Raw genomic sequence first — 13,037 nt, 5'->3', positions numbered from 1 at the left:
TTTAGCTTTGAAAGCATTAGGACGTTTTTCTGTCAACGAACTTACGACATACAAGCCTAAAGCAAGATTTCCTTCCTTTTCCTAATACAATTCGGTGGATAACATTTCTATGTGCTCAACTTTCTTTACATCAGCTTGTATACCTTTTCTGTTGGCCATCAACGTACCAATGCATGTTACATATTTTTCGTTGAGCAACCATTTTGTGAGAGTAAATGATGTGTATAGGCGATTAAAAGACAGGTTTCTTCTTTGGAGGGGTTGTTATTCATCTAACCGCGAAACAAGATACCTTGTAACGTTTTTGGTTACCGGATGATAAAACTCACCACCCTACTGAGGTTTTACATAGATACTGAGCAGCGGTTATTGATTTGATTAATAGACCATACTTCGCGGGTTTCTTCGAATTAAATTGTTTGAATACAATTTGTGTCCACATGGGGTACAAGGTGCGATCTTGCTTCTATCGGTCGGCGCGATTTTCTTCGTCATCGAACGTCACAATTGCAAGTAAAAAATAAAATCTGTTTCGTGACATTGTGGTGCTAAATATTGGAGGCCCATATTTATCCAAAAATAATCTCATACCTGCAAATGCTGGTTGCAGTTGGTAAAGTCCACGATATAATAATAACCTAATAAATGCGCGGAATTTAAATGACGAGATGCTTTTTATGACAATACTTTTGCGAAGTGATTCTACTGACATATTTCAAGTAAGATTATCTATTTTTTTATTTGTGTGCTTTATTATAAGCTCTGTCATCTCTGTCATCTCTGTGTTTTTAGCTTTTGTTGTTGGTCCAGGCTTCCCGATCAAAACATCAGCTCTTCTTCGACGGTCCTGGTAAAGCTTTTTGCCATTGATTATAAAATTCATATCGCATGTCAGGAACGTTCTTATCAACACTTTTAAACAATTGACTCAATAGTTTTTGAAGTTTTTGGAATCTCAATTGAAGCATAATTAGCTACATCAAGGGCGAATCAATAGAGTGAACCTTATGTTGATATGTCAAAACTTTTTGATAACGGTTGCGATTCGCAATTTCTGCGTTGTCGTCACTTCCTGCGTCATCCTCCTCGTCTGCGGCATGTTCGGTTATAATTACATCTTCTTTGCCTTGACCCTGGTTGTGAATGATCATACCAATGTTTTTTTATGTACATGACTGAAGCTACCTTTTTTATCTAAAATAACCAAACAAAATACATTCACAAATGTATACATATTTTGGTTTCCAGTAAAAAAACGTGAACACTTGTTTTGCATCCAAGCCGCGTTTTGTCACACTTTACGTTTCAGAATGCACATCTTTTGATTCATTGTAAGATGTTACCTATATTCCCTTTTAGATTATCCGGGTCATGATCATCTTCGCTATCATCTTCATCTTCAGGATCCTCGTAAAGAAACTACAAAATATTTTGAATCAACCTCGAACCCAGGGCCTGTAGCGTTTTTTGATATGAAGATGAAACGCGTACTAGGCCCTAGTACAACAGACAGAAATTTGCCTAAAATTAAGCATGCAGAGAAAAGTATTCGTGGATAGAAGAAAATCAGATATTTCCTGATCTTTAATTTGATTTGTGTTTTCTTCAAAGATAAAATCTGCAGTTGAATCAAAATGTACACTAAGGTCGAATGAAATGTTTCCCAACATGGTTTCCCAAACCGGTTAGTATGGCTTCATAGAAAGCCCTGTTTTAATAAGCTGTAAACCAATCAAATCATCGGATTTTTTCATACTAACCGTGTTTTTTGTATCAGTCAGGTAAAAAATATTGCAGAAGGAGTTTTTTTTTTGCCATAACTGCATTTTACGTACATGATATAGTAACTGCTTTTGAATGCTTGTTATGACTAGTGAAATAATAAATTAGAGTTGATAATAACAGAAATATTTTATCAATTTTATTTATGCATGATCACACAAAGCTCGTAGACGTATAGCCTAACTTATGCCTCGTTTAAGTCAAATGATAAAGAAACTGTCAAACTATATGGCTTGGCCTGCGTTGTTCTTTATAACCTTTGTATTGAACGCGGTGATCTAGTCCCAGAAAGTTTGATTTAACTTTGGATCACGCGTCAAATAAACGTCTTAGCCCGGAAGAAGTGAGGGATGTTTTAGCATTACGAACCACGAATCAAACAAACTTTAAAGTACACAAAAGATCTCAAGCATTGAAAGTTCTAAATGTATTGACTGCGAAAATGTGGAAAGAAAAGGAAGATTCTCTATGAACTAAAATACGTAAATTTTGTAAAAAGATTTGTTCATGTTTTTTTAACTATGGGTTATGAGAGAGACTATGGGCTGTGGTTGTTGAACTAATGCACCCATTTTTGTTAAAAATGCGTCATCTTAGGCAGCTTGCTTTTGACTTTCTTCCTTTAAAAAGTCTAATATTTCTTTAGATAAAGCTTCTGAAGGTAGTGTTGTGAGTGTATTTATTGTTTCTTTCATTTCAGTAAACAGATTCTCGGTTGGACCTCTGGATTTTTTTCTACTGGTTTGTATAGGTACATATTTCCTTTTTCCAATTGATGCTCCATCACAGGAACTTGAGGAGAAGCTTGGAGTTCCTTCTTCACAAACATCATGAATTTCTTCAGGATTAGCTTCTCCACCATTAGTTTCAAGGGATTTTCCTCCTGGTTAAATAGACTGTTCTGGTTGACAATTGTCCATCGAACTAATAATAGGTAACAATTTATTAAAACAACTTTCCAATTCTTTATCTTCTTGGAAATGTTTGATGCCTGATGATAGTTTTACTTCATCACCGCATCTCTACAGATATTAATGCAACATTTACACTTCTGCCGGGTTTGTGCAACCTTAAAGGGAAATTCTTCATCTCTTTCGTTACATTTTTCTTTTAACTCTCCAATAACTTTGTCGTAACATTTTTTACATTTGTCAGTAACAGTTTTTCCTTGTACTTGTCGTTTTCCAAAATTACGTCAACGAGGTCATCAACTAGATGTTCTTGCCATTGCAATCTTCTTCCTTTTTTACCTTTTTTTCGGTCTCTTGAACACAGCCCTTTAACCGGTATTTCATCATCAACATTATCTTCACTTTTATCTGAACTTTTACTGAGATCGTCTTCTTCTGTATCCTACTAATCGAAAGTAAAGAAAAAAACTTTATATATTTATTTAACTGCTGTACGATGAAAAAGAAATAATTAATACGCAACAAGAGATATCTTTACTTACCATATTTTGTTGGGACATGTGCAATTCCGCCATCTTGAACCATAAACTTTTCCAAATGTTTTCATATTTTTGTTTACGCAGCTCTTTTCTTTCAAAAACAATAGAGTTTCATGTACGCAAATACACAAACAATGACGATGTTGATTTGAATTGGATTCACGTTAGTCTGTTTAAATCGGTGTTTAACTTAACCCTAACTTACATAATAAGTAAGGCAAGCCCTTAATAGAACAAGCTGAACTAATTAATAAAATTCAGTTTATACAGCTTAACTTACCGTATTTTCTCCAATAAACGCCCGCTCCCTTTTAAGCACAACTCTCTAATAAACGCCCTCCCTGTAATAAACGCCCCGTATGTTCTTCAAAACTTATTAGAATTAATAAAAAAAACTTGTCAGATATTCCTGGAATCAAATAAACGAGTTTGACCGTCAATTACCTTTTTATTTCTATTGAACAACATTATGTATAAAATTTATAAATTATAAACAGGAAACATATGATGCAGTTATTTTTCTTGATATTTAAGTTCCAATAAAGCATTGTATCGTTGTTTACGCATAGAAATATCTCTATCCAGCACAATGGCTGTTCTTTTGTCCTTTGTCAAAGCGTTGAATTTAGCAGGAACGACCAATCAAACTTCACGTTTACTTTAACGGTCAATTTGTTCTCCAGATTAGCGTTTAAAAAATGATAAATCAGACTCGATAACTCCACTGAGACATGACCAACCAACTCCCTCTTTTCGTCCTCCTTCGTTTTGTATATGCTAACATCATCTGGTCGCTTCTGGTCGGTTGGCTACAAGTACCTCTCCAGCGCGCCTTGTTCTGCTGTTCTGAAGGATCAGATGAAGCTATTGAAGGATGCTGATTTTTTTTATATAAACCCGTTCCAAACATCAAACGGTTCGGACATTGAAGAAGCGAACATCGAAGACAACCTAATCGATGTTGATGATCTGGGCGATGATTTTATAGATATAGAAGATTTGTAAATAATATTTTTCCTGATAAAAAAATTGACTTTTGAAATAAACGCCCCTCTCTTTTTAACGCCCCTTTTCAATAAACCCCCCTTAAAATGTAAATAAAAATTTTATAAACGCCCGGGGCGTTTAATTGAGAAAATACGGTACGTCGAACTTAAAACTTAAAAATCAAGGCATAAGTTAGGTCATAGTTTTATCATTTAAACATCAATAAAAACACTCTAACTTATGGGTATTATACTATGTGATAATTATCGTCGTCTGTGAAGAACGTTTAAAATAGATCAGTGAAATGAAATAAAGATACTTTTTGAAGCTCTATGAAGAAACATTTCAAGTTTGTCTCGGTGACGTAATTATTGCGGATGAAAAACATTTCTCACAAAGGTAAAAGAATATCTATTTATACCTTATAGTATAAGTAGCTTACGCCGAACATAGCATAACTTCAGCAAGCAAAAAGTTCAACGTTGATAGAAAGAGAATAAGAGAATGGTCAAAGTGTAAAGAAGGTTTGCAATCTTTACGAAAGAAAGATCAAGGTTTAAAAAGGAAACGATTAGACGATGCCGGACGTTAACCTCTCGATGAGCAAACGAAAGAAGTGCTAGTTCAGTGGATTTACAATAGACGGGGTAAAGGACTTCGAGTTTCTAGAAACTAATGAAATTTTTTTTATATGTAACGAGAAAGCAAAAGAAAATGAATCAGAAAATAGTAAAACATTTGTAGCAAGTGCGAGTGGTTGCAGAATAGGCCATCTTTGAGACAAGAAACCCCTGTCCCTCAAAAAGATCCATCAAAAGTGATCGATGAGCTTGTGTCTTACATACTCCAAACTCGACTTTTTTAAGTATGATTATTCACCGTCAAATATCGTAGCAATGGATGAAGCGCCTTTTTGGTCAGATATGGTATCTGATACAACAGTGCATAAATCAGGTAATAAGACTGTTACCATGAAAACTACTGGCCATGAAAAATCGCGAGTATCCGTCTGCCTAACAGCAAAAGCAGATGGAACAAAGTTAAACAAAGTCAAAAGCACTTAACAACAAATACAAAACACGTGTAATAGATTCATCATCAAATGGCCGAATAAATACTAAATAGACTTTGATTACACTAAAAAGGTTTTAGGAAGATTCTCTTTCGGTAAGACATTTTTAGGGTCAGAAATCGTTGAAGGCAACCTTAAGGCACTACCTCGTAGACGTATCGTTAAATGGGTTCTAGAATCGTGGTCATCCTTATCAGCTGATACTATTAAACGATCATTTAAGTCATATGCACTGAATGTAAAAGTTGCTGGCTCTGAAAATGATGCTATTCATTGTTTTAAGGAATTATAACCTTGTGCAGCGGGCAAAGAAATGCTCAAAACTCAAATGCAGGTGTTACAGGAGACGGAGGATGAAACTAATCCTTTTTAATTGCATAGTGTAACTGATTCGGACGTAGAAGAGGCGGCAAACGAAGTTTTTAAATTGTACGATGACGACTTCGAGGACGATGTTATTAATGTAGAGGACATTTGTTATACAAATGTTTACGATTAAAATCATTATTTTTAGAGTCTCAACATATGTCTTCTGTTTTATCATTTTACTACCCTCATTGCTCCTAAAAAGAAACTTTCTACATGACCCAAATAGAGTTTTTTTATAGGCGCATCTCTTGTTTTAGCGCCCCTCTCGAATAAGCGTCTTCCCTAAAAGTTAAATTCTTAAAGAAGCGCCCGGGGCGGTAAATCGAGTGTTTACGGTATGTAATGTAAGTTTCTTGGAATCAGTAGAAAGTGCAATAAGTAGAAAAATACTCATGTATAAGGAATATGTCAGGCCGCTAAATCTCAGAAATTGTCAAAATTCAGAATTTTCTAGCCAAAAATAAAAGTCAAACAATCTCGGTTGCCAGTTTAAATTTTTCTTAACATGACGGGCGTTGAACCCGATCAGAATAATTAGTATTATTGTTTATAAATATTCACATAAAATTGACAAAAAAGTGTATTTTCCGGACTGATAAAATATTTCGCAGATCAACTCCTAAATTACAAATACGTATCATTGAAATTATGAAAATGCATTAGCTTCTGCTAACTATGACAATGATAAAAACTTTTTTCACGTTTTAGGCATGTTCCATCATTAAAATGTGTACTTTGCAGACTGAGGGAGGAATTTACATACCAGCTCATATGTACACAAAAAATGATATGTGAGAACTTCGAACGGTGATTATAAAACCGAAATGAAACTTGAACAATTTAAATGTTTCAGATATGACATGCAATGAAATTTTTTTATTGTCCCAACACTCAGGTAGCTAGCTATTAGCTTAGTTAGCTTGCTATTATCTTGTTAAAGACCTTTCCTAACTAGTAGGAAAACAACTAAAAACCCACACCAGTCTCAAAAATCCTTGAAAAACCTCTTGAAGTAATATTTCAATAGGAAGACTATGTAAATGTCATAAAAAATGGAAAACTAGGTACAAACAAAACAGCGGCGTCCTTGTGTACTTTCTTCCCGAGAAGCATTCCTGACTAAATGTTGTAAAGGTGCACAAAACAGATATTGAAAATTCACAAGAAAATAATAAGATATGTTTGAAAATTTATTCAACATAAATTTTGAAAATCCAGGCAATAATAATTTAAGTCCAGTTCAAAACGGACAAAAGTTTGAAAGCAATTTTCTTCTGCCACGGCGGACCGGTATTAAATATTATTACCAGTATTATACGAATTATATGAATTTTATTATTGAACAAAAGATATAGGGCCAAATTAAAATATATTTTAATTGCTTTATATGGGAATTTAACAATTTATATTTGGGTAGGTATCGCGTTTTCTTTATAACTCTTCTTCGTTTTCTTCATTCAATATATTTTGTCATATGACTAAAGGACCTAAGTTCGAGTACCATTATGAAATATTCGCCCCTAGTGCCCAGTCCGCTGTAAGAAAGTCGGTAATATTTTATTAATTGATTCCTCTTTCAGAAAAAGTGTTACAGAAATATCTTTAAAATCCTAATTACATTTTTGTAACACCTCATTTAAATCATTTAATGAGCTCGAAATTGCATGATGTTAAGGTCAATTTATCACCCCTTTTTATAGTTTATAGAAGCCATATTTTTTATTTTTGTTTTCTGCCACAAACTCACTCCTACCAAAAAATTCGCTTTTAAAACCTTTTCAACAAAAATCAATCGCAAATTACACCATACAATTACTGGTAATATTAGAATACGTCAAAACTCAGGTAACTTTTGAAGCTGGAGTCTAATTAAAAGTTATGTTGGACCTTCCAAGTTTCCTGAGAAAAAGATACATACACATTTTTTATACGAACATCTTAATTGCTATGCTTGGATTTGCTAATATTTAAAGAACTTCCTGTTATATATTATTTTCTTTCTGGGTTTAAATATTTGATTGAGCCATAAGTCACGTGTCCTCTTAATCAAATAATAAAATGGAACGGATCGAATTGATTCGAATTGAACCTTTATATATCTCTGAATTCTGAATGATCCGTTCCAATCGAAGACTGAAAATTGAAATCACTTATACTTTTCTTACGGACAAGAACGAAAAGAAAAATAATTTTAAAAACAAAAGAATAATTAGCAGATAGCTAACTAAATTAAAATATTTTTCTCGTTCCGTTCCATTTCGATCGATTTTTTTTCTTGAGTGCAAATTTAATTTAAGTAATAAAAAAACGTACAAAAATATTCTGGCTCACTTATGCCTTTCTGATTTTCAGAAATAGGTTATAATATGTTTTAAAGGAACCTTTTCTTTCTTTTTAGAAAAGAAAAAAAAAACAATAACGTAGCTAATAAACTTTTTGAAAGTCTTTACAAATTTTTTATTTACCTGACAGATCAGGAAATATCGTTTTAACTGCGTGTGAAATGATATTTTAATTTAATGAAATATCGCCTTGGAAACTCAAAGGAATTATCGAAAGAATGGTAAATAACCCACACGCTCGTGAACAAAAAAAAAACGTTTTTTTGATTTTTAGTTAAAGTCAAAAAACATTAAGTGAAAAAATTTTCGTCATCATGAAGGGGTTCTTTTACTTTTTATGTCTTCTTCTTCTTCCATGTCTTTCAATTGCAGCAGAACCTGTATGCACGAAATGTATTGATGGTAAAAATGGAGCAGATGGCAGAGATGGCAGACATGGGCGTAATGGACGAGATGGTGTAAGACTGATTTCTATAATAATACCATAACAAATTCTTCAACTTTTCCAAAAATATTAAATGCACACTCTGCCATGTTTGAGGAAATAGAACAACTTTGAATTAAATTTTATTTAATATAACATAGGCTTACAGTTATTCCGGAAAAATGCCAAAGGTTCCTACTGGTCCAGCTGGACCTCCAGGACGGGATGGTATAGATGGCAAGCCAGGTGCTCCAGGTCCAAAAGGTCCAGATGGAGACGTTGGTCCTAAAGGACAAAGAGGAGACGAAGGACCAAGCAGTGGTTCGTACGTTTCTCCAGAGGTTATATAAATAATTATTTATTATTTACGTACATTTTTATAAATTATATACAACGTTGACTTTTTAAGGCTGACATTTTTTTTTTCCTTTATAGGAAGTAGGAAGAATTATTGAAGGTGCCATCAAGGCGCGTGGAACAACAGATTCAATAGATTCCAAGGTCTCCTTACAAGAATCTAGAACTTTGTAGCTTGTTTACACCATTTTGTTATTTTATCTTTAATGCTATTATCATAATGGTTGTTGTAAAAACAGTAGTACAATAAGTTTTTCCTTTTTACACAAAAATAGTGCGTACAGCAATTAGTGCTTGCCACAACGCCAGTGATGCGTTCGGAAGATTAAGCTTCCTAGAATGTCATCTAACTAGCTTGGCCTTGCACCACTTTTAATAATATTAAAACCCCTATATGCTGTTAACTAATTTTTGTTTTATATTCAGCGTTACTCTGTCTGCAATGATCTTGCTTATGTCTGTGGTAAATGTGAGTGCAAGGAAAAAAACTATGACGATGAGTTTTATGGTCGTGATTACTACTGTGATTGTCAAAAACGTACGTGTCTTTTTGTTGCCGTTTAAGATCTTGTCCGTTTATTTATTTTTATTCTTTTGAGATTTGCATTTCTGAAAATTGGTAAGTATATTTATCCGTCCCCGTTTATTTATTTGCATTTTAATTTGTGTCAGGGAGCTGCTTGTATGTACATAGAATATATACAATTCTGCCTCTTTCTAACAATAGATTAAAATAGTTAATGTAATTTTTTTAGTACCACCTGCACGAGATTGTCGCCAACACAAAACCAACTCGCAATCCTCAGATGGAGTTTATTTAATCAATCCAGGAGACACCTCTCCATTTCCTGTATGGTGTGATATGAACACTGACGGAGGAGGTATTTTGTTTTACTATTTTCTTAACAAATATCGCATGATTTTGCTTTATAAAACCAATAAAGAAGAGGTTACTTCTGTATGATTAATATGACATAGCACCTTCAGCCGTTAAAATGAAGTAAAGCTACTTTTCGTACTATTAAGATACCAGGATCCGAACCGCACTTCCCAGAACTGAGAGCCGTGCACGAACCTACTACACTTTCAGGGAGTTTATCAAAGGCATTTTAAACGTATTATCTATGTTAAGGTTGGATTATGATCCAAAGACGATTGACTGGTCGAGTCAACTTCCAGCGTGATTGGTTAGCTTATAAGAACGGGTTTGGTAATTTACAACATGAATTCTGGCTGGGACTTGAACAGATATATCTTACACAACTTTATGACGACAGAAGAGGAACTGAGATGTGGATTGAAATCATTGACATGAATAATAAAGGATATAGAATAAAATATGGATTGTTTGAAATCGGAGATGAATCAACCAAATACCGACTGAAGACTGCTGGCTACAGTGGTAAGTAACATGCTGATTGATAAATATTCCCTTTTGATTATGGAGATACGAATGACTTGTATTCAATAGTTTCCCAAAATTATACGATTTTTGTACATGCGCACGGGACCATGAGGTGAAACAATTTTATTGTGATTGATACAAAAATTTCTGAAATCAAGAAATCCAAAGTCACTGAAATTAATTTTTTTGTACTATATTCTCTCCTTTAAGAGTTTTTGCCAAATTAAAGCGAATATATTTTTGTATTTTACATGCTCTCCAAAAGGCTTATTCTTAACGGATAATCAAAATGTTACTTTGCACGGAAAGTGTTCTTTTATCAAATACTACAGGCATCAAGTTAAATCATTTTTTTTTTTGTAAAATGCATTACATCATCGGTTTTATAAGATGCACAAATTGTGGTAGCTACGCCTCTAAAGATTAGGAGCTAATTATCAAGAATATTTAAAACAAAATAAAAACTGTTATATTTTCTATGGAGTCTTCAGTTAGGTTTTAACAAAATTCGGGCATGTTTTTTGTAATTTCTAAACCTCTAGAAGAAGAGGAATGTTTTTACCATTATATATTCAGGTGATGGAGGAGACTGGTTGAAATACTCAAATGGTGCAAAATTTTCAACTTATGACAACGATAATGACGCAACAGGCAGCAACTACGCTTTGACGTATGGCGGCTTTTGGTTCACTTCGTCTTACTACCAGTACACTCCTAACAAACCTTACGAGTTCAAGCAGATCTACAGTAAAGGCCATCAACAACCTCACCAACGGCTTTTGCAAGGTTTAATCAATGTCAAAGCTACATATTTAAAAAGCATTGAGATGAAGATAAGAAGAAAATAAAATAGAACTGATTGTATTTGAAATATAACTCGATCCTGATATCTGATTTTTTATTCTCTCTATTCGATAACTAAAAGCACAGGCATTAATTAGTCGGCTCATCAGACACCGTGCTCCCGGTCTTTTAAAAAGTTAGGTTTGACAGATGAATTTTTTTCCAGCGAAAAAAACATTTTTATATGAACAGTAGGTTAACATTATGATTAAGGGGGAAAAGCTTTTTCAACGTGTTTGGGGATTTTGACGCCGTATACAATATATTAATCATGCATATTAAAATGATGCGTAATAAAGGGTAAAATTATGTGCTACATCAGGGAAGTAATTTTCCGGGGGAAAATTTCTTTGTTTTTTATTTGTTTATAGAGCAAATCGCAATAATGAGTTCCGCAAAAGTAGGTAAAAGTTGATTAATTGCGTTTATAGAAAAACTATTAAATCGCAGAAACGAAAAACGATAATTCATTTTCTCAAACATTTCGTCATACTTTGTTAAACAATTTTCTCTGTTATTATTTTCCTCGAAAAGTTTTTAAAGTGATACTTATTCTTTTTTAAAAAAATTGTACCAAACGCAAACATAATTTCTGCATTTTTGGTGCAAGGGACTATAACAGTTTCACAGTGTGCATGAAAAACCTGAGCGCAAAAAGTTGTTCTGCGAAACTCTACAATTTTTTTGGCGGTTACTTTTAAGTTTGGCAAAGAAGATATCTAATTAAAAAATCTTCACCGATTTGTCTCGAATTTGATCAAAATCTTTTGCCAAGTTTACTTAAGAATAGAATGAGTAAAAAAAACTCTGCATCTTAAATTGGTATGGCGAAAAGTTCGTATTTTTACCAAAATGCCTTCAAGTTGATTAATTAGTTATGAACATCAATTGTCGATATGGAAACTACCCAAAGATGGTTAGCCCTATGAAGCAAAATGTACGCAATCTGTTGCACTTTGGGTGAAAGTAATGAAGCAAAGTTTTATTCCTGAGTGGTTTTTACTGTTATCTGCATATTCTGTTGATTATTTACTGGTAATTATTAAGATATTTAAAAAAACGTTTAGAATACTGTGATATGTGTTAATATGTGTTAGCTGTCCCTTTTACGCATTTTTACTCTTCCTATGAAAGGCTCCTAACAAGAAAATGACGAGTTTTAGCCGGTCAAAAATGCCTTTTCGCTTTTAAAATCACAGTAAAAACTTATTGATAAATTCTTCCTATGGAGCATTTAAATATTTCCATAATCTATTCTACGATAGCGTATAAAAATCTAGTTTGACCAGGGTTAGTTTTACTGATCTCGCTACACAATCATTCACCTCTTTGAGAAAAACCTACCACAAATGTATTTTGCGAAATCAGTCCCTAATGGCTTATTAAAGACATCGCTTAAAAGATTTTGCGCTAAAGTTTCATCTTATTAATGCGAATGATATGATACGAAAAGGAAATATTGGAACTAAGTAATTTAATCAGTTTTGGTGCAATTCGAATGGTAGAACGCTCATGGACGCTGCTAATGGAATTCCATTAGCAGTGTATGTGTAGGAGATCGTATGCAAATGCATTGCGGTTAACTCTTCAGGTGTGGTTGCAGTTCTTATTTGTAGGTTCTTTGGTAGCGTTTGCAACGTAGAGGTGAAATTTAGATATTTTAATTTGTAGGTTGATGCGTTGACCAATACACCTGTAAATAACCGCAGTGGTTCATTGAATATTTTTCGAAAACCTTTTAAATCTATTTTTTATGCGGTAAATGAAGTGATGATAAAGCTTTATCAATGATTGTTAATGTTGTAACAACTTGACAAAAATATCTAAAATCGTCCATCAAAAAACCTAGCAACAGTTGATATTCTTTAGCTTTTCTTTCTTTTTCGTCATTATTATCCTTCGGAAACATTTTAAATGTAGTTTTTGACGATAAAGTTGATTGCGTGATGGAGATGCGCTACCGTATGATAATTAAATATGCTAAAGCTTTATCAATGATTATTTAT

At 33.5% G+C, this 13,037-nt stretch overlaps 1 protein-coding gene across 1 annotated transcript; it reads left to right on the top strand.

Annotated features, from left to right (window-relative positions):
• The first annotated feature begins 8,191 nt into the window (after nucleotides 1-8,191).
• Nucleotides 8,192-11,075, top strand: LOC130641724 (ficolin-1-like). Its single transcript, XM_057448661.1, has 7 exons — nucleotides 8,192-8,460; nucleotides 8,588-8,767; nucleotides 8,862-8,927; nucleotides 9,210-9,321; nucleotides 9,539-9,664; nucleotides 9,916-10,185; nucleotides 10,765-11,075. Exons 1-7 carry the CDS (start codon nucleotides 8,317-8,319, stop codon nucleotides 11,034-11,036), a joined length of 1,170 nt encoding a protein of 389 aa, XP_057304644.1. The 5' UTR covers nucleotides 8,192-8,316; the 3' UTR covers nucleotides 11,037-11,075.
• Nucleotides 11,076-13,037: the final 1,962 nt, after the last annotated feature.

This window comes from Hydractinia symbiolongicarpus, chromosome 4 (genome assembly GCF_029227915.1).
Source record: "Hydractinia symbiolongicarpus strain clone_291-10 chromosome 4, HSymV2.1, whole genome shotgun sequence".
NCBI lineage: Eukaryota > Metazoa > Cnidaria > Hydrozoa > Anthoathecata > Hydractiniidae > Hydractinia > Hydractinia symbiolongicarpus.
The sequence above is the reverse complement of the archived record's forward strand: the minus strand, read 5'-3'. Positions and strand labels throughout refer to the sequence as shown.